Here is a 26822-nt window from a genome sequence, read left to right as displayed (position 1 = left end):
ATACTTAACATAATCTCCCTGTCAGGCCTGGCTTATCGTAATAATGAGATAGTACTCGTAATAATAAATTATGAAATAATAATAGTACTTAATAATGCGATAATCAAATCTGAAATGCGCCAAGAGAGAGAGAAAAAGACAAGAAAAGAGGGAGGGAAAGAAAAAGGAAGAGGGAAGAGAGAGGGAAAAAGAGATAATAACATTCAAGATTTCAAGAACCGCCCCCCTCCCCCCCCCCCCCCCGGTCACATTACAGGGTAGAAAGTTTGGAGCCCCATTCATTTGATCCACACAGGTCCTTGGCAGAAAGAAATGTTAGTCCCACGATCCCATCAAACTACAAGGACCAAACACGGAAATCGAATTTTGAGTAAAACGGCTCTAACGCAAAGTTTTGTGATTTCCAATGACAAGTATTGGGAGGATTCTACAAAGAGTCGTGTACTTCGACCAGCAATAGAAAAAAAAAACACATTTTTTTACTACTTCTTCACAACATATTGCATAAGCCGTTCTACACCAAAAGGGCCCAGATACAGGGTAGAGACAAAGTTTGGAGCCCCATTCATTTGGTCCACACAGGTCCTTAGCAGAAAGAAATGTTAGTCCCACGATCCCATCAAACTACAAGGACCAAACACGGAAATCGAATTTTGAGTAAAACAGCTCTAACGCAAAGTTTGTGATTTCCAATGACAAGTATTGGGAGGATTCTACAAAGAGTCGTGTACTTCGACCAGCAATAGAGATATCAACATGAAAAAAAAAAAAACTCTTTTTTTTTACTAATTCTTCACAACATATTGCATAAGCCGTTCTACACCAAAAGGGCCCAGGTCGGGCATGACCCTTCTTCAATAAAAAGCTGGCATCTCATCTTACCTTGCTCAACTTCTCTCCCTCATGATGCGGTAGGAGAGTGCGCAAACTCTGAAAGCCTGCGTTTATACTCTGCATGCGTCTGCGCTCATTGGAGTTTGCAATCTCACGACGGATGCGCTTCTCCTTGTCTGTACAGGGTGTCAACAGATGTGAGGGACCCCGCGGTGGCGACTCGTTCTCCGAGCCGAGGCTGCAAACACACAGACACAAGTTTAAATTAGGAAGAACATTTACGAGAAACAGTAGTAGAGTATCTAAAAATAATGAGGACACCTTACTACTAGTATTGCAAATGGGTTTTGAGGTTACAAATGGGATACATGCAATTGGGAAAGGTTTAAATTTACTCAAAGGTAATACGCAAGTACATAGAAGCATGCCCGAAGAAAATGGGCTGGACATCTTATCTGCAAGTCTATGGGTTTAGTTTTCTGGCACTTTGAGCTTCTACGCAAGCGTAGACACATGGGAAATAAGTTCAAAACCCACCAGGAAACGAAAGTTTCCTCACTGACCAGGATTTGAACTTGGTACCTCAGGGTCCACAGTGAATGGTCCTAACCCTTACGGCTAACCACTCTGACTCCGGTTACTAAGGAAGACGTTAAAACTGAAAGGTCCAATCAAATGCCAGGACTTCAAGGACACATCAGAATGTTCTAATGAAGGACCTCATTACTAGAAGACTTCCGTAAAAGGTAAAATACAATCGCCTGATCCAGAAATTGGCAACAGACGACGGAAAATAGAGAAGAGATCTTTGAACTGTTGCCAGATGACATGCGATCTGTGCAGTGTTGTCAGATGACAAATTTACCTCACGGCATATCAAGGCTTACCCCCCGGCACTAACATACCTCATTTGGTCATGAGAAACAGTAGGTAGGCCAGTTTAGTTATAGCTCCAAGGGTAGCGCGTCTGCCTTGTAAGCGCTGAGTTACGGGTTCGATTCAAGGTAAAATACAATCGCCTGATCCAGAAATTGGCAACAGACGACGGAAAATAGAGAAGAGATCTTTGAACTGTTGCCAGATGACATGAGATCTGTGCTGTGTTGTCAGATGACAGGTTTACCTCACGGCATATCAAGGCTTACCCCCCGGCACTAACATACCTCATTTAGTCATGAGAAACAGTAGGTAGGCCAGTTTAGTTATAGCTCCAAGGGTAGCGCGTCTGCCTTGTAAGCGCTGGGTTACGGGTTCGATTCCCGCTCGGTGCGGACTTTATCCTAAACAGATAAAGTTCGTTTTTGGCAAGGCTGGCTTTTTCCTATACTTTGTTCTCTCTTCGCTTTCGGGACGATAAGACCTCAGCAGTTACAGTTCCCTCTATCCTAAAAAGTAAAAAATGAATTCAGATTGTACAAGTTGCGGAAAAAAAATCAAAAATTCGAATTTCCCGCCAACTTTACACGCAAAAAGGCCAACGATGGCCTACGATGGCCCTGTTCATAACCACGGCCTTAAAAGCATCGAATTAAATATTTACCTACTTAACTATTCTGTTAGTTGGTGTACCTACTTGGTTTGGTTTTTTATCATGGTAAAAAATTTCGTGGAAAATTGTATTACCTTGTTGAAACAAGTAGGGTAAGTGTACCATTTATTCGCCCACCTAAAAAACGTACCATTTATTGGCCCACCTGCCAACATTTATTTTTCTAATTTTTGTTTTTATGACAACAATTTTGGAATACCACTGGTTCGATAGCAGTCTTTAAGCCTTTTCTTTTGATGAAATTGGATCTTGAAAAAGTTCATCCAGTTCAGACTTACGTGGCGTAGACCCACAGGTGGGCCAATAAATGGTACGTTTTTTAGATGGGCGAATAAATGGTACACTTACCCTAGGTATGTAGATAATATTAGGTACCTATAGGAATCAAAACCTGATGAAATTTTACCTCTACTTATGTGCTTTAATTTATTTTATTTTTCTTTATTTTTTCAGTAAAGAGAGAGATTACCTAGTGTGTACCTACAAAACTAATACATAGATGATTTCTGGAGCTCACAATTAAAGGGGGGAATATTAATGGTACCAGGGAGCAGTTCATGGACTTGGGACCCGAGTCCTAAAGGGGGAAAAATCTCACTACTCTTACAGACTATGAAATTTTAAGCATTTCTATTGAGATCAGCGTGTTTCGAACTTCCTTTATCAGCGAAGAAAAAAAAAGTGGTTGAGCCCCATTAAAGGGGGGAATATTAATGGTACCAGGGAGCAGTTCATGGACTTGGGACCCGAGTCCTAAAGGGGGAAAAATCTCACTACTCCTCAACAAAGAGAATGTCTGTACGCATAAATTTGCCAAAATCTGTCTCGAGGCCGATTTGCACTAAATATGGCGCAGGCGAATCTCAATAGAATAATATTCCCGCGTATAACTTCTCTTGTGTTCGTTTGGCCTTGACTGCACAACTGAGAAATGTACAGGGTGGCCCAGTAGAGAGTCCTCATGTAATATCTCCTGCCTCGATGGTGTAGTGGTGAAAAACGCTCGCCTTGTACACAGGAGGGCTTAGGTTCAAACCCATCCCAGCTGACTCGAGGTATTGAATTTTGCCTCAATATGAGTAATTTGAGAATTAGACCGCAATAATAGTAGTAAATGGGATACTGATGAGGTAAAATGAGCAATTCTCTTTATGTGTAGACTGCCAAAAGTTCATCAAAATCAAACAAACCGTTTGAGGTGAAACAAATGCCGAGGTAAAGTTAGTCTTCAGGCCAGTTTGAACCGTATAAATAAGCACTACTTGTTAATCTGACTTACTCTATCATGGATACTTGTTGCTGTTGAAAGCCCAGAAGAGGAAAGCCCTCATTAATCTGGGTGTATACGTACACTGTGTTCACCCTGTATACACGATAGACTGGTCTGTTCTCTTCTCAACAGAATGGTTGAATCACAACTACTAATAATAAATGTCTAAGTAAATGATAATGATAATGATAATATAGACGTAACTACATGGCCTTATTGATTATTGGTCACTATGTTGCAGAGAGGAGAGATGGAAGTTGGTACCAAAACTGCAGGACTTAAGTACACCTACATAACGCTCTTTTGAAACCTTGAATTTTTTTATACATATTTTATAATTTTTCCCCTTGATTTTTTCTTCTCATTGTCTCTACACCAAACAACTAGACACTGACCAATACCCATATATCTCTAACAGGCCACGCAAAAATAGACAAGTTCCTAACATCAGCTCACATTATCTACTTAGATTTCATGAAGAAGAAGTCAGTCATTGTTCAAGTTTTTGGTATCGTCGTGTCGTGTCGCATTCTAAGCAACAGAAATGAAACCCAGTAAGTAAAGTGGCAAAAATGATTTGAACACCCTCGGGTAAACATCACGAGTATAATCTAAATAAGTAGGTACAGAAATACCTATAAATGAGTGCCATTTCATCTCTTCAGCATTAAAAAAAGCAAATTAATTTCAAATTTCCTGTCTAGACACTGTGGAGATCAATAGGAACAGTAAATAAGTAGGTAGGTAGCTACCTAGAGGTAAAAAGAAGAAATCCAATTCACAAGTAAGTACCTCTATCTATCATAATGCTAGTAAAACACAGGCAAAACAATCGTGATTGAGCCCGCGGCCTGTAGGTACAACCTACACTATTATTACTTTGTCTAATCAAGTGTGCAGAATCTTAGGTATAACTAGGAGGAGGTAGTCATCATCTACTGTCTGCTGTCTGGTTATACTAACTACTAGGAGTGGAAAATGTAAAAATCTGGTGTGAACATCACACGACTTTCCTTATCCTATTGAATGATGCTTATTTGAGTGTTCTTTTACCCTAACTTTTACAATATCTCTAACCGTTTTGTCGCTATAGCTGAAAACCGCCAAAAAACGGTCGAAATCTGTCCAATACCGCCAAGCGCAGCAACCATCTCAATCAAACGTTTTGTGTTGCATCCTTGTCACATTTGTGAACTAAGTACATACCAAATTTCAAGTCTCTAGCTTATACCGTTCCCGAGATATTGTTAAATTACACCGAAAACCGCCAAAAAGCGGTAAAATGCCGCCAACCATTGCACCGGTCTTAACCAAAAGTTTCGTGTCGCATCCTTGTCACATTTGACAGCTACACACCAAATTTCAAGTCTCTAGCTCTTAATGTTCTCGAGATATTTTGTTTACAGACAGACACACACACGGACCAATGGCTGAAACTTTGAATTTAGGCTCTAGGGACCTCAAAACGTGTTTTTACACTAAAAACTGACCATCAAAAATTTGACCCGAATACATTACTTTCCTTCCTATAGGATAAGGAAAGTAAAAATCATGAATTAATCATGTTAGCTTGGAGGGTAGCGCGCTTATCGCGTCAATACTATTAAGTAAGCCATGCCTCGGGATGAACTAGCGGGATTCCGGAGCGAAGCGACGGAATTCAGCTAGTTTATTTATAATTTTTACCCATTTGCAACTGTTCTATTAATCATGTTAGCTTTGAGGGTAGCGTCAATATCAATACTAGTACTTCTTCCCATTCATTAATAAAAGCCAAACTTTTCCTCAATGTGCCCTCTCAGTCTCTCAAGGGAATCAATGATGACAGCTTACCAAACCCTACATACATACCTAACTAACTAACTACCTAATTAATAAAAGCCAAACTTTTCCTCAATGTGCCCTCTCAGTCTCTCAAGGGAATCAATGATGACAGCTTACCAAACCCTACATACATATGTACATACATAACTCCTACCTAACTAATAAATAATAGCAGTCGAATATTCATCAGTTTTCAATATTTAACCCTCGCCCCCCACTCTTGCTCCTGGCACATGAATAACAAATTAGGTATCTATACATATACAGCAAGTTTGAAAGAGTAGAGGGGGGTGGGGGGAGGGCCTTGTTTATGAATAGGAGCCATGCACTGGGCTACACGAGAATACAAAGTAGTAAAAAAATACAAACACGCGGCCCGCAACACAGGTAAGTATATTGGAAAATTACTTAAGTAAACCAAGACCAATATATACCTACTTAAGTAGGTACTTAAAATAAAAAGATGAAGATGCAACCAAGAACATGGGAGTCATTACAAATTACAATAATACATGAGAGCTTACCCACTCAAAAAGTACCAGGGTTGAATGACAGAGATTGCCACGGGCAAAAATTTCGTCCTTTGTTTTCTATTTCTTGTAGTGTACCTACATTACTTAGGTGGTTAAACTTATTTATGTAGGTAGGTATGTACAATACTTAATAACCAAGATGTAGGTGCTTAAAGAGTCTTACTTAAAAAATAACTTCTTAAGATATTTAGCTAATATCTACAATCTTCATACGGTCATACCTAACTATATAGATGTGCCTTTGCCTACCTACCAACATATCAATGTATACCTACTTAAGTAGGTACTTAAAATAAAAAGATGAAGATGCAACCAAGAACATGGGAGTCATTACAAATTACAATAATACCTACATGAGAGCTTACCCACTCAAAAAGTACCAGGGTTGAATGACAGAGATTGCCACAGGCAAAAATTTCGTCCTTTATTTTCTATTTCTTGTAGTTGTGTACATTACTTAGGTGGTTAAACTTATTTATGTAGGTAGGTATGTACAATACTTAATAACCAAGACTTAAAAAATAACTACTTAAGATATTTAGCTAATACATATCTACAATCTTCATACCTAACTATTTAGATGTGCCTTTGCCTACCTACCAACATACGTACCTACCTAGATTACCATTTGGCCGCTACCTATAAAATAATAAATAAAAAATCCCATAAATCTATCAAATCTACATGTGCACAGGTATGCAAATAAAAACCCGAGGTATTGCATTCACAAACCTATGCAAATAAATACAGCAAAAACGTTTGCGATTTCTCAGAATTTATTTGTTCAATAGGTGCTGTGAAAATTGATGATAAAAATAGGTACCTAATATATTAGGAAATAAAAGAGAAAAATAAATGGCAAGGTATTTTAAATGAAAACGCATTTGATTCTCAACAGATGCATGGTTTAACAAGAGTTGGGTTCTTTCTCTATTCTTTTCCTTTTCTTAAATGCTTATGTCAAGCAATAGACAACCTTTTAATGTACTGTAGAGAAACAATAAATCTTGGACGTTTCCAAAAGGTCACAAGTTACCACCCACTGCCTTTCAACAATAGATGATCTCAATATTACCTCTATTCTATACAAAATACACATTACCAGAGAAACAATAAATCTTGGACGTTTCCAAAAGGTCACAAGTTACCACCCACTGCCTTTCAACAATAGATGATCTCAATATTACCTCTCCTATTCTATACAAAATACACATTACTAGAATGTGAAATTAACAAGGATTCTTCTTGCACTTTTTTATTTAAAGCCTATTCTATTGTGTTTTTATTGAAAAACACTTGAAAAGGTCTAATTGCTTGTAGAGTCAAAATAAACATGGAATTCCCAAATTGGTATTTTTTCTAATGATACTTTTACATATTTTCAACATGATTTCTAATTACATTTTTCCTCCTTTCTAATGATGGTTTTTTCCTCCTTCCTTCAATGATACTTTTACATATTTTCAACATGATTTCTAATTACATTTTTCCTCCTTTCTAATGATGGTTTTTTCCTCCTTCCTTCAGATTTAAAAGCATTGAATTAAATATTTACCTACTTAGGTACTTAACTATTCTGTTAGTTGGTGTACTTGGTTTGGTTTTTTATCATGGTAAAAAATTTCGTGGAAAATTGTATTACCTTGTTGAAACAAGTAGGTATGTAGATAATATTAGGTATAGGAATCAAAACCTGATGAAATTTTACCTCTACTTATGTGCTTTAATTTATTTTATTTTTCTTTATTTTTTCAGTAAAGAGAGAGATTACCTAGTGTGTACCTACAAAACTAATACATAGATGATTTCTGGAGCTCACAATGGGGCACAACCAAATGACAATTTTTTTCGAGGTAGAGTCCTATTCCGATGTAAAAGTACCCAAAAAGTGCATTGGCGCACTCAAAAACATCCAAAACGGTCCCTAAATCCCCTAAAATGTCGCTCAAAGGTCGCAAAAAAAAAATAACGTTGAAGCAGCCATGGTTTACGACCTCACATGAACTGACGTCATCACGAAAAAATGGCTGCCCGCGAAAATTATAGGGGCTCAACCAAATGACAATTTTTTTCAAGATAGAGTCCTATTCCGATGTAAAAGTACCCAAAAAGTACATTGGCGCACTCAAAAACATCCAAAACGGTACCTAAATCCCCTAAAATGTCGCTAAAAGGTCACAAAAAAAATAACGTTGAAACAGCCATGGTTTACACATGAACTGACGTCATCACGAACTGACACATGAACTGACGTCATCACGAAAAAATGGCTGCCCGCGAAAATTATAGGGGCTCAACCAAATGACAATTTTTTTCAAGATAGAGTCCTATTCCGATGTAAAAGTACCCAAAAAGTACATTGGCGCACTCAAAAACAAAAAAACCCAAGCCACCTACGCTTGCATAAAAAAAATTGATAAGAAAACAGGGACAGTAGGCGAAAAATTTCACTTTGAATTTGAATTTTTTTTTTTTCTCCACACAGTGGGCGGCATGCTGTATGACTAGCGCTAGCCATATTAACAGCTGACAGACTCCCGGCATGTAAATCACGCTCATCCCAACATTATCACTAATTAATTTTATCTGCCTTATCAAACCGGTGCAGCACCCATATTTTATATTTGTGTCAGAAACGAAACAAACAGAATTATTGAAGCAAAGAATGAAGAGAATTATATTGAAATCTAAAAGGTTATTCACTTACCAGAAACCTCCTCCAATGTCATCCTCATATTGATGGATTTCTGCTCGACCAATGATTGACATTTTGCTTGTCCACTATAAAAATTCACAGGTAATTTTCACTGAAAAAAAATACAAATGCTGAGCATAAGTTCCATTGGTACATGTCCCATTTTTAAGGTAATTTTCTCTCTACCTACTTATGATTAGGTAAATTTGGTAAGAGGTAAAAATACAGAAATTTCACCTTTTTCAATTTAGAATGAGAAATGAGTTCTGTGTTCAGAAAAATCACCCAACCCCGACTGGTGAACAAGTACACAAGTAGAACACAGCACACAGCTGTCATGTTGAGTAGGTAGATAACCCATGGTGTATTTGAAGTCAATCCCGTGGCAATGAATATATGACCACTGATAACAAGAGGCTTGATCAGCAAAATGAAAAAAAACCCAAGCCACCTACGCTTGCATAAAAAAAATTGATAAGAAAACAGGGACAGTAGGCGAAAAATTTCACTTTGAATTTGAATTTTTTTTTTTTCTCCACACAGTGGGCGGCATGCTGTATGACTAGCGCTAGCCATATTAACAGCTGACAGACTCCCGGCATGTAAATCACGCTCATCCCAACATTATCACTAATTAATTTTATCTGCCTTATCACATCGGCGCAGCACCCATATTTTATATTTATGTCAGAAACGAAACAAACAATTGAAGCAAAGAATGAAGAGAATTTATTGAAATCTAAAAGGTTATTCACTTACCAGAAACCTCCTCCAATGTCATCCTCATATTGATGGATTTCTGCTCGACCAATGATTGACATTTTGCTTGTCCACTATAAAAATTCACAGGTAATTTTCACTGAAAAAAATACAAATTAACTTCACTGAGAGAACGAGAGGTAGGCCGAAGAAAAAGTGGGAACATTGTGTGAACAAGGACCTGGAGGAGAAGCATTTATCAGAGGGAGATGTAAATATCCGAGGCAGATGGAAGCTGCTATCTAAAAACGTCGACCCCACTTGAGTGGAAAAAGGCTAAGAAGAAGAAGAAGAAGAAGAAGAAAAAGAAGAACTTGAACTTGAACTTGAACGAAAATAACTTTATTTTTAACAAAACAAAATTACAAAGGTTAGCTCACCCCCAAAGCTTACAAAAACTTCTTGGGGGTGTAGGTGATTCTTCTTCTCTTATTTCCTTATTTCCTTCAGTTGATCCTTCGATTTACTTCAACAAGTTTTTCTTTGATTTTCATTTTTGCGATTCTTCTATTGTTCTCATAAAGAAGAAAAAGAAGAAAAAGAAGAAGATCCGCATTGATATGAAAGAGTGAGACAGATACAAGTGGAAGGACGAAGAACGAGAGGCAGGCCGAAGAAAAAGTGGGAACATTGTGTGAACAAGGACCTGGAGGAGAAGCACTTATCAGAGGAAGATGTAAATAACCGAGGCAGATGGAAGCTGCTATCTAAAAACGTCGACCCCACTTGAATGGGAAAAGGCTAAGAAGAAGAAGAAAAAGAAGAAGATCCGCATTGATATGTTTCTTCTTTTTTCTATTACCCCATTGTTTATGATTAGTTGATGATTACTTGATTTGCAACTCTACAACGAACGCAACGCGGGCGCTACCTTCCATGCTAACTATGCTGGCAAAATCATATTAAATTATGTCAGAGATGAGAGCAATGAAAACAACGGAGGTTACAAAATAAAGTTATTCTTCAATGTCTTCACAATACGTGTACCAAAAATCGTCACTGGTTGCAGCAAAAATTTACAAAGGTTATCAGGACCACGCTGGGACCAGAAAGTAACCCGTTGAAATATTTGCAATCGAAAAACGAGTACAAATTTTTGTCGATGGTGGGATTCGAACCCAGACTGACCAATCAGATTGCTCAATCTAACGTGTTCATGGTGTTTGGTGATACTCTGAGCAATTGACAACGTTGAGATAAATACAGAAGTTCTTATGACGAACTCTGGTACACGCTACCCAAATGGGTTGAGATTTTCATTTTATTTGTATAATTTAGTTAATATAGGGGGACATATGATACAATAATTATACAACCTTATCATACAAACACAAGAAATATAAAAATATGACTAAAGAGGCAAAATCATATTAAATTATGTCAGGGATGAGAGCAATGAAAACAACGGAGGTTACAAAATAAAGTTATTCTTCAATGTCTTCACAACACGTGTACCAAAAATCGTCACTGGTTGCAGCAAAAATTTACAATGGTTATCAGGGCCACGCTGGGAAACCAAAGTTAATCCGGTTGGATTAAACAGTTTGGTTAATTTTTAACTTGAGATTAAGACTGACCAATCAGATTGCTCAATCTAACGTGTTCATGGTGTTTGGTGATACTCTGAGCAATTGACAACGTTGAGATAAATACAGAACTTCTTATGACGAACTCTGGTACACGCGACCCAAATGGGTTGAGATTTTCATTTTATTTGTTTAATTTAGTTAATATAGAGGGGGACATATGATACAATAATTATACAACCTTATCATACAAACACAAGAAATATAAAAATATGACTAAAGTAAAACAAGAGATGATAAAATTGCTTTCGAAGGCAAGGCAATTTTTTTTTCAGATAAAATTCAAATTTGATACAAATTCATAATAATTATAATTATAGGCACAAAAGAAGCATAATAATAGTGTGATTAATAATTTCTAAAAAGTATACTGGCTAGAATAACAAGGATGATCCAAGATGAGCTTTTCTAGTTAGCTTGGAGGGTAGCGCGTCTGCCTTGTAACCGCTAGGTCGCGGATTCGATTCCCGACCGGGGCGGGTTTCCTTCCCAAACAGATAAGTTTCGCTCTTGGAACTGCTGGCTTTTTCCTATACTCTGTTCTCTCTTCGCTTTCGGGACGATAAGTCAAAATTGACCAATCAAATGCCTTGAGACTATGCTTAGCACGAACTTAAGAGCCAGCATTTTGTTCATAAATATGGGTGTTAAAGTCAGCTCACCTCTGTGGTCTCAACCCAGAGGTGCTCTTCCTGGATTGAACGAGCTTTTAAGCAATGGACAAGTGGTGCTGAGCATAAGTTCCATTGGTACATGTCCCATTTTTAAGGTAATTTTCTCTCTACCTACTTATGATTAGGTAAATTTGGTAAGAGGAAAAAATACCTACAGAAATTTCCTTTTTTCAATTTAGAATGAGAAATGAGTTCTGTGTTCAGAAAAATCACCCAACCCCGACTGGTGAACAAGTAAGTACACAGCTGTCATGTTGAGTAGGTAGATAACCCATGGTGTATTTGAAGTCAATCCCGTGTCCCGTGGCAATGAATATATGACCACTGATAACAAGAGGCTTGATCAGCAAAATGTAGCCTACTGCTGGAGTAAAGGGACTTTTCAGTCCTATGCGAGCAGTATAAATAAGCACTATTATTATTATTATTATTATTATTAGCAGTTACCGTTCACTCTATCAAACCTCAAAAAAAAGCTCAAATCGAATCACCCTTCAAGTCGTAAACATTAAGCGCCGTCCACACTCAGGACCGACACTAGTCGTCAGTGTGGACACGGCTTTAAGTATAAGTTACTTCAGGATCAAGAGAATAATCCTGAAAACTTGAACTTTGCATTTCACACAAATATTTTGACAACAAAATGACGTCACATCTCGCGGTCTATTAATAGGCTAATTTTATTATGAAATGTTTTCCTCTGTAATATTATGTCATGGCTAATGCAAAGTGTGAAATGCAAAGGTCTATAATCTATATGGAATAACCCCTAGAATAAAATATGGATAGATACAAACAAAGTTTGTAAACGGGAAGAAATCAAGGAGACTAATGGAATAAAATTATAAAATAATTTCATATTTTGTTTTAGAAACTCATCAATACGTGAATAATGAGACTTGGGGCCGAATGCACAGTCGTTCCTAAATGATAAAGTTTTCCTTTTTCCTTAAGGTTTCCTATTTCCTTAAGGTACCCATTTTCCTATGTTGTTTATTTTCTTCTGCTTTAATACTAATGGCGTCTGTTCATGATAGGCCACTTTCGATTTTTCTTTCACCTATCAAACTGTTCAAAAAAAGTTTTTCTGCTACTTAATTTTATGATCAATTAATTGAGGAAAAATACGAGAAAAATTAAAATTACATTGTTCACTTGGTCAGATTCACATTGACAGCTCAGATGTGAAAAAAATAATTTCTATATTTTCTTCTCTTCTATTTGGATACTAATCGCGTTCATTTGCCACCGACCAGTTTCGATTGATTTTTAGTGGACTGCAAAAAAATTAGGACAGTTTTCAGTTTTCATTGAACACTGTTACAGCCATTTTAAAGTCAATCTGTTCCAAATTTTCTGCACGTCAGTGTATTGAAACATTTTAATTTCAATAAAAGAAAGTCGGAAATACACATTGCGCTTGCGTAACCAGGAGGAGTTCAGGATCCACTACGCACATGAATTTTAGGAAAGCACTAAAAGGAATTCCTAATCATTAAGGTACGACTGTGCATTCGGCCCATACATTATCCTTAGGATTTCAAATTGAAGGGTAGGATGGAAAAAGGGCAGACGTCAAGAAATCATGTTTTGAGGAAATCGCGTGTAGGTAAAGTTTTGAATACTGATTGAACAAGCACGTGCTTTTGTTTACAGACACTCGTGTAGCTTCGTTAAACATCGAGATATTGAGATGAAATGAAATTCCGCGTCAAAAGAACGAACTGAAGAAGGTTAAAGAAGGATAGAAGTGTTTCATCCCACCCCTCAATTACATTAATATCCTCAGAACTGGGCTGAAAGCAACTCTACTAATTTACACTTCACATTTCACAAAAATTTTGACGTCACAACAAGTGTTATAATGGTTGTGCAATGTTTTTAAAGGTTTCCTTCTCTAATATGACGTCATAACTTTTCCGAAGTGAGAATTGTAAAGTGTTTTAGTTCTTTCTGAAATAGCCCATCATAAATTATCACAAGTTAAAATTCATTAAAGCTGTCGAGAAATTTTAAATCATACATAAAACTGGTGTTCAGGGACTTTTCAGCCCTGACCAGGCAGTATACATTATTTCAATCCATGTTGTTTATTGCATGAAATTCATAGCAACATAACTAATTTACACATAGTCTAGCTCTAGGTTCTAGAAATACACAGAAGGTAAGTTACACACGCTCAGGTAAATGTGAATATTTCAATTATTTGATATAGTATAAAATCCACCAGGGGGACTGACATTTCCGTTCTTCAGATAATCTGAATATTTCAGATGTTTCAAGTTGGTTGTCAGATTTCTGCATACTTTTGAAGAAGAAAAAACTATCAATAAAGAGGTGCTCTATTAAACTGTTGGTATAATGTAACAACTTGTTCTAAGCTGTACAGTCTAAATAAAGCACTACTTATACTTATCCACAGATGTTTGTGAATATCTGAGCGTGAGTAACACACATTGAATTTTCTGCATACTTTTGAAGAAGAAAAAACTATCAATAAAGAGGTGCTCTATTAAACTGTTGGTATAATGGAACAACTTGTTCTAAGCTTACAGTCTAAATAAAGCACTACTTATACTTATCCACAGATGTTTGTGAATATCCGAGCGTGAGTAACACACATTGAAGATAAAGAGACCAACAGAACTAGTTTCTGTTCAAAATAATGGCAGTATCAAATATGAGATATTTCTTAGAATACCTACATTTTCTTCCTTCTTTCTTTCCTTTTGAAGTTCAAAGTGTCCAAATCATAATAATATGAAGGAATTTTAATTGTGTTAAGCGCAGAACTAGTTTCTGTTCAAAATAATGGCAGTATCAAATATGAGATATTTCTTAGAATACCTACATTTTCTTCCTTCTTTCTTTCCTTAGGAAGTCCAAAGTGAATTTTAATTGTGTTAAGCGTAAATGCTTGTCACAAATGTCGTTCCCTGCTTAATGCACTACGCTAAATTTTATGACTTGACTTGGACTCGAACCACCAACCTCCAGATCCGAAGTCCACCGCGCTAACTACTATACCACTGAGGTTGGTTAATCATAATAATATTCATTCAAAAGAGTATGCAAATGATCGTATACAATGAAAAAAAAAAACATGCTAGATGGTGGTGATGAATAACGCCAAGCACTATCCATAGGGTATAGAGTAGGGGAGTTCACACTGGCACAGGATCACAGGAGAGGTTTTTTGAGCGCAGATTTGAACCGGTTCGGATTCTGGACGATCTTATTGAGGCAAGTGATGAGATGAGCGATCTTAATGGAAGGTCCGGCCTTACCACCTGTCAGATCGAAACATTTCTCCTTGGTCAGAGTGAGTAATGCCTCGCCATTGATTTTCTGAAATACAGAACAGAGAGAATTGTTGGTTAGGTGGAAGACATGTTGGATCATTCAAATATGCTGACCAGTCATAAGACGAGGCTAGTTCCGGATAACATTTCCTGTCCGGTGGGAACATGGGTTCCTCGGGGGATAGAGGGGGAATCGGAGGGACGTGATATATTGATGTTGAGGCAGAGTCAATGGAATTTTCATCCTCTTCCTCATCTTCTCCTTCCTCAGGTTTGACTCCTGTTTCCAACTTGACTTCGTCCTTCTGTAATCATCAAACGACTCTAGTTAAGGGGACTTTTTTTTCTTCATTACAAGTTGATGTTTCCAAATGTAAAAAACCAAACTACTAGACCACTGTAAGTTCAGAAGCCACGACAATGAAAAATTTCTATAAAAAGGAGCTGTCAAAAATGAGCAGTGACCAATGTTACTATCGGGTTAAGTTAAACACAAAAAGGAGCTTCCTTTTTCTTTGACACAGCTTCTGAATAATTACCTACTGCATAGACAGGGGTTAGTTCATATCAACTTACTACTGATGTTACATGAGGAAACGTCTGTAGAGCGGGTAGCTGTACTGGCAGTGGAATGTTTGTATTAGTCATGACAGGAGTGACATTGTTCTGTATACTGGATGGTAATGCTGGAATGGCTGGATTTGTCCCCTCATATGGAATGGTATTGGGGACTTTACATTAGTAAGTACCTGGTTAAATAGTTCAGGCGGTGCAGGTATGGAGTTGGTATCCCGGCAGTATTGTTCCCAGGAGAATGTGGCGTGGGTATAACCCTTGGGAGGTGTTAGGTTAATACCATGAGCTGCACAGAACCCAGGAGCGAAGATATAGGGGGAAGACATGTGATAACAGAACCAGTCTAGACCTCCATTAGTATCTTCATCATAGGAGTTGACTCGAATCATCATAAACCTGTCATTCAGTACCTGGGCTAGACTACAGAATCTTCTTTCCCGAGTGTAGAATGCATGCTTGACACCCATGGCTCCACACTTCTCACAAACAGCTGGGGGGAAAAACAAACAAATTACTTGGGTTGTAATTTTGGATGTAGTATTTTTAGGAGCTATTTTACATTCCAACAAAAAAGATGTTGAGACAGAGCATAGAGTTTATAACTCATGTATCATTGAATAGGGTTGAAAAGTCCTTTTATCCTGGTGGTCTAATCAAGGTCTTATATTTAATACCTAAGTTTAAAAGAGTACAGTTTACAAATATTTACAACAGACAACCTTGCTAAAAATTCATACTTAATTGATTCAAAGAAAAAAGTTTGATAGAAACAGCTTAATAGGATTTTGATAGGAAAAACCTCATACCCATTCCATCCTTCTGAATAGGAATCACATTTGGGTCCGTGTCCTTCTGGTAAGCTATGGGGGTTTGTAGTTTAAGTCCAGGATGTTTGACGGGTTTAATCTTCCGATTTGGTCCATGGTGACTATTCACAGCAGGCTGAGTAGCTGTGTTAGATATCTTGGACATACCAGTTGGGTCCTCGTAATACATACCCTCATCCAACTCTTCCAGCATCATATACCCTTCCATCTGAAACATGAAATATTAATTATTATCACTCAAGGCCTGTAAGACAAATCTTATTGAGGGGGAGTCTTCTTTCTATACAAAAAAATATAATAATAATAATAATTTGGATCTTTTGTGGTACTACACTGACAACAGTCTAGGGTTTGGGACATCGACATGTTTTGAAAACATCGATACATCAGAACAAAAACATTGATGTCAACATCGATGTTTTTGATTACGATACATCGGATACTCGATATATCGAAGTTTAAAAACATCGATGTATCGAACATCAATGTTTTCGTCTCGATGTCCCAACCCTAGGTTGGGACAACGACATCGATGTTTTGAAAACATCGATACATCGGAACAAAAACATCGATGTCAACATCGATGTTTTTGATTACGATACATCGGATACTCGATATATCGAAGTTTAAAAACATCGATGTATCGAACATCGATGTTTTCGTCTCGATGTCCCAACCCTATCCTGAGGTACGGGAATTATTGAGAGAATTGGTCAAAAATAATAGAGTCCTAACTTTGCCCGAATTCAATCCTTCTCTGGACAATGTTGATGCAAAAGCCTGGCTTCAAACAGCAGACGTTTGTTTTTCTGAAAACCCTAGGTTTGGGAGTGATCTTATTCTAACACTGGGCCAAGCATTAAAAGGACCAGCAGCACAATGGCTTACGGAAGTGTCTACTCCGAACATCACCTGGGAGAATTTTCGACCTTTTAAAGTTACTTTTTCCGAGTTTTGACCTCAGATTTGGATTTTTCACAACTTTTTACGTAGGAACACGTCACGGCATACGCTCCCGTAGGCGATGACGTCATAATTCATGACTCCCGCTTCGTTTGTTTGTGCGCAAGCGTTTCTGTGCATTTCGACGTGAAATCTGACGTCACAACTATTCGAACTTTTTCATTAGAACAGCAATTAAAAATTGAATTTTCGACGTTTTAAAGTTACTTTTTCCGAGTTTTGAGCTCAGATTTGGATTTTTCACAACTTTTTACGTAGGAATTGACTTTTTATTAATATTTTCCTAATTGCAACTCCTCCATTTACTATGTACAAAGTTATGTTGACTTACATTAGACACAGGGGGCGCGATGGTATCATTAAAGCTGACTGGTTCATCCCATGTATTACTTCTGAATGGTACTACCTCTCCCTGCAACAAGAAACAACAAAATAGGTTCAATTACTTTATTTAAAACAAAATATAACTATAAAAATTATATGTAGTGTGATCACCACGTAATCACAGCCATATCTGCATACAGTCAATACTTCTTTTAATAAACTCCCCATTTTTAGGAGCTGGGTCAACAAAACGAGGGCACACAGAATATTTATTTTATCAATTGAAATAATTGCCCTTGAACTTTTTTTTCGATTATGGAAATTGGAACACCCGTGCCTCTGAGGTATTTAGCTATAACGGGAATTTACCTATACCCCTGAGGTATTTACTTACCAGAGCTTGAGGTGAAGGAAAGCTAGAGGTAGATAGATGATCAAGAGAATTAGGACTCATGGTAGAGGCTGAGGTATTTACTTACCAGAGCTTGAGGTGAAGGAAAGCTAGAGGTAGATAGATGATCAAGAGAATTAGGACTCATGGTAGAGGCTGAGGTATTTACTTACCAGAGCTTGAGGTGAAGGAAAGCTAGAGGTAGATAGATGATCAAGAGAATTAGGACTCATGGTAGAGGCTGAGGTATTTACTTACCAGAGCTTGAGGTGAAGGAAAGCTAGAGGTAGATAGATGATCAAGAGAATTAGGACTCATGGTAGAGGCTGAGGTATTTACTTACCAGAGCTTGAGGTGAAGGAAAGCTAGAGGTAGATAGATGATCAAGAGAATTAGGACTCATGGTAGAGGCTGAGGTATTTACTTACCAGAGCTTGAGGTGAAGGAAAGCTAGAGGTAGATAGATGATCAAGAGAATTAGGACTCATGGTAGAGGCTGAGGTATTTACTTACCAGAGCTTGAGGTGAAGGAAAGCTAGAGGTAGATAGATGATCAAGAGAATTAGGACTCATGGTAGAGGCTGAGGTATTTACTTACCAGAGCTTGAGGTGAAGGAAAGCTAGAGGTAGATAGATGATCAAGAGAATTAGGACTCATGGTAGAGGCTGAGGTATTTACTTACCAGAGCTTGAGGTGAAGGAAAGCTAGAGGTAGATAGATGATCAAGAGAATTAGGACTCATGGTAGAGGCTGAGGTATTTACTTACCAGAGCTTGAGGTGAAGGAAAGCTAGAGGTAGATAGATGATCAAGAGAATTAGGACTCATGGTAGAGGCTGAGGTATTTACTTACCAGAGCTTGAGGTGAAGGAAAGCTAGAGGTAGATAGATGATCAAGAGAATTAGGACTCATGGTAGAGGCTGAGGTATTTACTTACCAGAGCTTGAGGTGAAGGAAAGCTAGAGGTAGATAGATGATCAAGAGAATTAGGACTCATGGTAGAGGCTGAGGTATTTACTTACCAGAGCTTGAGGTGAAGGAAAGCTAGAGGTAGATAGATGATCAAGAGAATTAGGACTCATGGTAGAGGCTGAGGTATTTACTTACCAGAGCTTGAGGTGAAGGAAAGCTAGAGGTAGATAGATGATCAAGAGAATTAGGACTCATGGTAGAGGCTGAGGTATTTACTTACCAGAGCTTGAGGTGAAGGAAAGCTAGAGGTAGATAGATGATCAAGAGAATTAGGACTCATGGTAGAGGCTGAGGTATTTACTTACCAGAGCTTGAGGTGAAGGAAAGCTAGAGGTAGATAGATGATCAAGAGAATTAGGACTCATGGTAGAGGCTGAGGTATTTACTTACCAGAGCTTGAGGTGAAGGAAAGCTAGAGGTAGATAGATGATCAAGAGAATTAGGACTCATGGTAGAGGCTGAGGTATTTACTTACCAGAGCTTGAGGTGAAGGAAAGCTAGAGGTAGATAGATGATCAAGAGAATTAGGACTCATGGTAGAGGCTGAGGTATTTACTTACCAGAGCTTGAGGTGAAGGAAAGCTAGAGGTAGATAGATGATCAAGAGAATTAGGACTCATGGTAGAGGCTGAGGTATTTACTTACCAGAGCTTGAGGTGAAGGAAAGCTAGAGGTAGATAGATGATCAAGAGAATTAGGACTCATGGTAGAGGCTGAGGTATTTACTTACCAGAGCTTGAGGTGAAGGAAAGCTAGAGGTAGATAGATGATCAAGAGAATTAGGACTCATGGTAGAGGCTGAGGTATTTACTTACCAGAGCTTGAGGTGAAGGAAAGCTAGAGGTAGATAGATGATCAAGAGAATTAGGACTCATGGTAGAGGCTGAGGTATTTACTTACCAGAGCTTGAGGTGAAGGAAAGCTAGAGGTTAATGTAAATGTAAATGCAGTTTCTTTGTGTTATTATGTCACAACTTTGGTGCTCACTGCAGCATTGTAGGATTTTCCCAATATCTCAATAATCCTAAAATCCAATGTTTACCTACCATGCTGGCACCGGTCGCTATGCGCATTTATATGTCATAGCTACTCATTTTCCTTACGAGGCTGAGTGGGCCCCGTAACAGCCAGTCACGGAATCAATCATTTGGATGATACAAATTTCTTGACCCCGCCGGGAATCGAACCCGGGTCTCCCGCGTGCAAGGCGAGCGCAGTGACCACTACGCCATGGGAGCTGACTAGGTATTTATTAGTAAAATGGTGGTTAAGGTGTTAATGTCACTGTATAACTTCTAAAGCTGTTTTTAGTGACGAGGGTTTCATGGTGACAAGTTACCCACCTTATCACCATTTACCTCACCCTGCTCAAGTGGAGCCGGGAAAAACCAGCTGCACGTGATTGCCCTGATTATCACCCATCCTGATACTAACCATGCCCAACGTTGCTTAGTGTGATCCATGGAGGAACTGGTGCATTGAATAGTTTACATGAAGTGAGTTTCAATTTATTTGTAGGTTCATACAATGCAGGATTTTTCATCACAAGTCAAAAATTCATACTAAAGTCTGTCCAGATGGATATGAGAGCAAGGAGTCATCGACCCAAAATGAAGGAACCAGTCAGAATCTCTCTTTTCTCTCTCTCTCTCTTTTAAAAAGCAGAGGTGAGGTTCATACAATGCAGGATTTTTCATCACAAGTCAAAACTTCATACTAAAGTCTGTCCAGATGGATATGAGAGCAAGGAGTCATCGAACCAGTCAGAATCTTTTTTCTCTCTCTTTTAAAAAGCAGAGGTAGCTTCGATCTGTAACCTTTTTTTCAAGAGGTTGAATCACTAGGTATGCAATGTGGGAGGAAGCACTGTGCAATGTACCTTCCTCTTTTTAAGATTTGCTACCGTTGCACCTTTGACATGTTTGGCAATGTAGCCTACTTTTTTGCTCTCATATTCATCTGGATATACTTTAGGGAGTTCAAGGAGCATGGCTTCGATCTGTAACCTTTTTTTCAAGAGGTTGAATCACTAGGTATGCAATGTGGGAGGAAGCACTGTGCAATGTACCTTCCTCTTTTCAAGATTTGCTACCGTTGCACCTTTGACATGTTTGGCAATGTAGACTACTTTTTTTACTCTCATATTCATCTGGATAGACTTTAGGGAGTTCAAGGAGCATTCAGCTATGAAACACAATTACCTTCATGACAGTGGCAACACAAATATCAGACAAATTCAGTGGGTCCACACTCTCCAGCTTCATCCCCACTACGAACCCACCAGTCTGTCCTGTCCCCGGGGACAACTTAGTCCCCGCTGTCCCCACTGACAATGGGAACAGATCCTCGGTAGCATCATCCCTGTCTCGTATTCCCTTAGCACATCGGTCTGTATACAGGGGGGGAGCGGAGATCAAGTGACCGGTGCGCCGGGCCCAGCCTACAGGGTGAATCAGAGGTGAGTCCTGGTGACAGCAGAAGCCATCGTCATCATCATAGTAGTGAACCTGGAGTCGCTTACCTGAGGAGAAATGGAAAGTACATTACTCACTCAATTACCAGAGTCAACTTTTGTTAGTCCGTCCTTCCCGTATTAAAATTACAATAGTAGTGGACGGACTATTGTATTCGCTTTGGTGTTGTCTGTGTGTCTGTCAGTTTTGGAAATGCAGAGTCACTTGTGGAACAGGCCACCAGTCCTATAATATTCAAATAACACTGCTAGTGTTAGTTATCATCATTTACATGAAATGTTTGGATTCTTTGCATTGAGGAAGATCAGTACCTATACTCATAGTCTGAATGATTATCAATAGGTATTTATATGACCCGGGACTGCCCGGGACTAGGATTATAATAGTTCAAAGTGTCCAGTCCATTATTTCTTTGGTGTTCTGAATGTAAGGAGGATGTGCTGAAAGTTTACCTGGTTCCCTAGTAGCCATATCCATTGAAACAAAGGAATGTTACAGATCTCTAGGCTCAAAACAGATCAATCATTGGATTGGATTGAAAGTTCTTGTGGATTGTTCTAACGATTTTCACATTATTTCGGAAGCTGAACGAAGACGATAGAAATAGCAAATTCCAAATAGGACAGAGGAGACTTTCCACCAAAGAAAAACAGGAAAAATTCGTGAAAAATGCGAAAATTTTCTGGAAACTCGCAAATATTTTTTGTGAGAAAAAAAAAATAAAAAACTGGCTTTTGTTGTTCTTTTTATATCTTTGGCTGGCCGCTACCGTGAGTAGCAGTGCGATACAAAACTCCAAGATTAAATTCAAATTAAAGCAAAACGGTTTAAAGTACTGTATAATCTGGTTGGTTGCTCACCACACTCAACGTTGCTTCACTCAAGTGTACTCACCCACGATTTTCTCGATGGTTGCCACCTTGACCTGTGATATCCTCTTCTTATCCACCACCTCCAGGTTCATATCCACTCTGGCGCTAAAGTCGCTCACATGAAACTTGAGGGTAGTTTCACACGATACCGTAAACTGGATGAGTTAAACCTGGCCCGGCCGTCGCGTCGCGTCGTAGGTGACATAATTATTTTTGTAGGTAGGTATTTCTGATTCTGATATTTCGCTCCCACAGACTCCTACTTTTCACAGATAAAATTTACCAGTACCATCAAAATTCGCAATTTAAAATAAATTAAACCAGTACAAAAATAAAGAGTCAATCGATAAAATTGATTGCCTTCAACGGAACGTCGCGTTGATATTTTACCTGGGCCGGGCCAGGTTAACTCACCCCTTTAACGATAGCCGTTACTTTTTGATTCCGAACGGCAACGGACTAGGTACCTACGGTTGTGAATACGGATACCTACATTATCTACATGATTATCTACCTATTTTTTCAAACGTCCATTCGACTCAAAATTGATTAATTTTAATACATTACGGTTGTTATTGTTGTTAATTAGGTAGGTAGTACCTACTTGTTCTAAATAGCTAGCATTTACCTATCAGCAGTAGGTTGAGATACGTACTGAAATATGGCAAATCCAGATCCAGTTAAATTTATCGGTAAGAATTTACAGTTTTCAGTCCCTGATGGGTACCTAGGTAGTAGGTACTAAACTAAGTACCTACATAATATAGTTTCTGTTTTACGAACAAATCGAACGATTTCGCTAATGTTTTTCTAATAACTTGATTCGCCTAATCTCGCGCTAAAATTTGAACTTGCTAGCGCTCGCGAAGTTAGCGCGGTACACTAACCTGCCTATAGGCCTGTCCCACGTGAGCAGTAATAGAGCAACTGCATGGGAATACCAATACCTATTCCAACTCCCTGAGGATCACTCATGTTAAGCAAGGTTGACCGTGGTTGGTGTCCGGATGGGTGACCATCTGGACAATCAATGCTGCTGACGTTTCCAAATATCAGACAAATTCAGTGGGTCCACACTCTCCAGCTTCATCCCCACTACGAACCCACCAGTCTGTCCTGTCCCCGGGGACAACTTGGTCCCCGCTGTCCCCACTGACAATGGGAACAGATCCTCGGTAGCATCATCTCTGTCTCGTATTCCCTTAGCACATCGGTCTGTATACAGGGGGGGAGCGGAGATCAAGTGACCGGTGCGCCGGGCCCAACCTACAGGGTGAATCAGAGGTGAGTCCTGGTGACAGCAGAAGCCATCGTCATCATCATAGTAGTGAACCTGAAGTCGCTTACCTGAGGAGAAATGGAAAGTACATTACTCACTCAATTACCAGAGTCAACTTTATTATTTTTTAGTCCGTCCTTCCTTTATTAAAATTACAATAGTAGTGGACAGACTATTGTATTTGCTTTGGTGTTGTCTGTGTGTCTGTCAGTTTGTCTGTTCCCATAGAAGGACTTATCCAAACCTGGTCGACCTATATATCAAATTAAAGGTCTTTTTACCAGGAACACGAAAGTGGTGGTGCAAATTTTGTCCAGAAAACCAAGGTACCTACTGATTTTCTTTAACCACGATCGAATAAACTACGGGCTAAAAAATTCCCGGAGGGACGGGCCCAGCTTGTTAGTTACAAATTTGAGGGTTCTCCACTTTCACAAAGGTGATTCTTAGTAATAAATAGATAGTATGTATATGTATGATAGAAAGCATGCACAATAGAAAGACAAGTATAGCAATGCGATACAAAACTCCAAGATTAAATTCAAATTAAAGCAAAATGGTTTAAAGTACATAATCTGGTTGGTTGCTCACCACACTGCAATGCGATACAAAACTCCAAGATTAAATTCAAATTAAAGCAAAACGGTTTAAAGTACTGTATAATCTGGTTGGTTGCTCACCACACCCAACGTTGCTTCACTCAAGTGTACTCACCCACTATTTTCTCAATGGTTGCCACCTTGACCTGTGATATCCTCTTCTTATCCACCACCTCCAGGTTCATATCCACTCTAAACCTGGACTTGACACTCTCCTGTACTTTATGGTAGAAGTTACTCGGTAGGGTTCGAGCCCCTGTCAGTCGCTTGACAAGGAAATCCTTCCAGTCGGAATACTTGGTCTCTATCGTGCGGGGTGGGATGAGTGGCTTCCCCCGTGTGGCGCACCAGCCTACAGGGTGTACCATCGAGGAGCAAAGGTTCACCCAGAAATCCTTGCTACTGTCCTCACCAAACCCTGGAAACAACATGAGATCAAAATCAGAGTTTGGTTGAGTCAAGGTCACTACCTCCCCTCACATGGAAGTGTGTTTATGACGTGAGGGGCGTTAACCATTTTTTAGATTTTCGCGAAAAGATCGCGAACATCAAAATTAACTGAAATTTACCTGTATGACATATCATGTCACAATGTTTTTCCATCATAAATCACGAGGTAACATCAGATTTCGGATTGAGGTCATTTTTTGCGAATTCGCGAAATTTGAGAAAAATGACCTCAATCTGCAATCTTATGTTACCTCGTGATTTATGAGGGAAAAACATTGTGAAATGATGTGTCACACGGTACATTTCAATCACTTTGTCGATTCGCGATCTTTGTAAATTTTCGCAAATTCGCGAAAAATGGTCTCAATCCTAAATCTGATGTTACATGATTTATGAAGGAAAAAATTGTGAAATGATATGTCACACAGGTACATTTCAGTTAGTTTTGATGTTCGCAATATTTCGCGGAATTCGCGAATCGCAAAAAATGAATGAAAAGTCGATTGTACATGAAATTTTACGTAGAATAATAATATGCAATAAAAAATTGGGGTTCTCATTTGAAATTCCAAAGTTGGTAACAAGTTCGCGGTTTTCGCGAACTTGTTCGCGAATTTCAATATTACCAAAAAGTTCTTTGCAAAAATCAAAGAGATACGGGTTTTTTTTTATTTTTCGAAAATTCCAACAGATTCGGAGCAATTTGAGTGGGTCATACATTGGTGGACACCCTGTACAGGTTCATACAATGCAGGATTTTTCATCACAAGTCAAAACTTCATACTAAAGTCTGTCCAGATGGATATGAGAGCAAGGAGTCATCGACCCAAAATGAAGGAACCAATCAGAATCTCTCTTATCTCTCTCTCTCTTTTAAAAAGCAGAGGTAGCTTCGATCGGTAACCTTTTTTTTCAAGAGGTTGAATCACTAGGTATGCAATGTGGGAGGAAGCACTGTGCAATGTACCTTGCTCTTTTTAAGATTTCCTACCGTTGCACCTTTGACATGTTTGGCAATGTAGCCTACTTTTTTGCTCTCATATTCATTTAGATAGACTTTAGGCTTTAGGGAGTTCAAGGAGAGAGATACGGGGTTTTTTTTATTTTTCGAAAACTCCAACAGATTCGGAGCAATTTGAGTGGGTCATACATTGGTGGACACCCTGTATGCGAAAAATGGTCTCAATCCTAAATCTGATGTTACCACATGATTTATGAAGGAAAAACATTGTGAAATGATAAGTCACACAGGTACATTTCAGTTAGTTTTTTTTTTTTTTATTTTTCGAAAACTCCTCGGAGCAATTTGAGTGGGTCATACATTGGTGAACACCCTGTATATTTACCTATGAACTCATACTTACCTTCGTATCGTAGTAATGCCTTGTATCCTGCTATCTGAGTGACTGAAGCTACCCAGAAGGAGTCAGGGTAGTTGTCATGGTTGCCGCTAGGTGTGTCCGTGTCTGTGTTTTCAACTTCTACCTTCATACCGACAGAGATGTTTTCCCAGCAGTCTGACATTGGTGCCTGCAAATCAAAGAAAAGAAATTTCAACACTTGTAAAATAAAAACAAATATCGTTTCTTAACCTTGCCTAAATAATACACCACCATTTTTTGTGACTTGGACTCAAACCACTAAAATCAAGATACAATGTCTATTATTATTATTTAATATCTACCATGGCAGACATTGCAAAGTGGAATCACTACACCATTTAAGTTGATTAGGTATATCATAGGTGGGTACATAAAGTGGACCCGTTTTTCCCCCCCCCCCCAAGTGGCTTAGTGAGTCGGTGGGGTACTCTTCCTTCTGGGTTTCCTACAAGCTAAACCCATCCTTTTTAGGGCTATTTGCCCCCCCCCACCTAAGACTCACAATGGGCTTTTTATGTTACTCAAATCCTTAGAAAAAAAGATGAGGTTCAATACCGCGCAGTGCAGTAGCAATGAAACAACTGCTACATTTCCACATAACAGTATTGTATGTTTGATCAAGCCCTCCAGGGCTGCATGAATGATCGTTTGGAGGGTTGCTGTGAAGCCTGTCTTTCCGCTTACGT

At 38.7% G+C, this 26822-nt stretch overlaps 2 protein-coding genes and 1 long non-coding RNA gene across 3 annotated transcripts in view; all 3 read right to left on the bottom strand.

Moving 5' to 3' along the window:
* Nucleotides 1–8835, bottom strand: part of LOC103510976 (transcription factor AP-4) — an 80977-nt gene extending 72142 nt beyond the window's left edge. The window contains exons 1-2 of the mRNA XM_026824878.1: nt 8718–8835; nt 883–1072 (exon numbers count right to left, since the gene is read on the bottom strand). Of these exons, the coding sequence (XP_026680679.1) occupies nt 883–1072; nt 8718–8779 (252 nt within the window). The 5' untranslated portion in view covers nt 8780–8835. The remainder of the gene's footprint in view (nt 1–882; nt 1073–8717) is intronic.
* Nucleotides 8836–14829: 5994 nt separating this feature from the next.
* Nucleotides 14830–26370, bottom strand: LOC103510974 (polycomb protein Sfmbt-like). Its single transcript, XM_017444802.2, has 7 exons — nt 26347–26370; nt 26119–26284; nt 24420–24722; nt 21282–21601; nt 15776–16012; nt 15603–15734; nt 14830–15072 (listed from the first exon to the last, which is right to left on the bottom strand). Exons 1-7 carry the CDS (start codon nt 26368–26370, stop codon nt 14905–14907), a joined length of 1350 nt encoding a protein of 449 aa, XP_017300291.2. The 3' UTR covers nt 14830–14904.
* LOC113468161 lies at nt 17734–19970 on the bottom strand. Its single transcript, XR_003392014.1, has 2 exons — nt 18111–19970; nt 17734–17804 (listed from the first exon to the last, which is right to left on the bottom strand). It is a non-coding gene; the product is annotated as an uncharacterized LOC113468161 (long non-coding RNA).
* Nucleotides 26371–26822: the final 452 nt, after the last annotated feature.

Source organism: Diaphorina citri, unplaced genomic scaffold, assembly GCF_000475195.1.
Source record: "Diaphorina citri unplaced genomic scaffold, Diaci psyllid genome assembly version 1.1 scaffold661, whole genome shotgun sequence".
In the NCBI taxonomy this organism is placed as follows: Eukaryota; Metazoa; Arthropoda; class Insecta; order Hemiptera; family Psyllidae; genus Diaphorina; species Diaphorina citri.
Note: the sequence above shows the minus strand (reverse complement) of the source record. Positions and strands in the feature narration are given on the sequence as shown.

Coding starts and splice junctions, on each gene's coding strand:
- LOC103510974 (XM_017444802.2), bottom strand. CDS start 26,370: ATGGTGGTGTATTATTTAGGCAAG. Junction 15,735..15,775: donor CGCCTGAACTATTTAACCAG/GTACTTACTAAT, acceptor ATTCCATATGAG/GGGACAAATCCAGCCATTCC. Junction 15,073..15,602: donor TTCCTCATGTAACATCAGTA/GTAAGTTGATAT, acceptor TCTGTATTTCAG/AAAATCAATGGCGAGGCATT.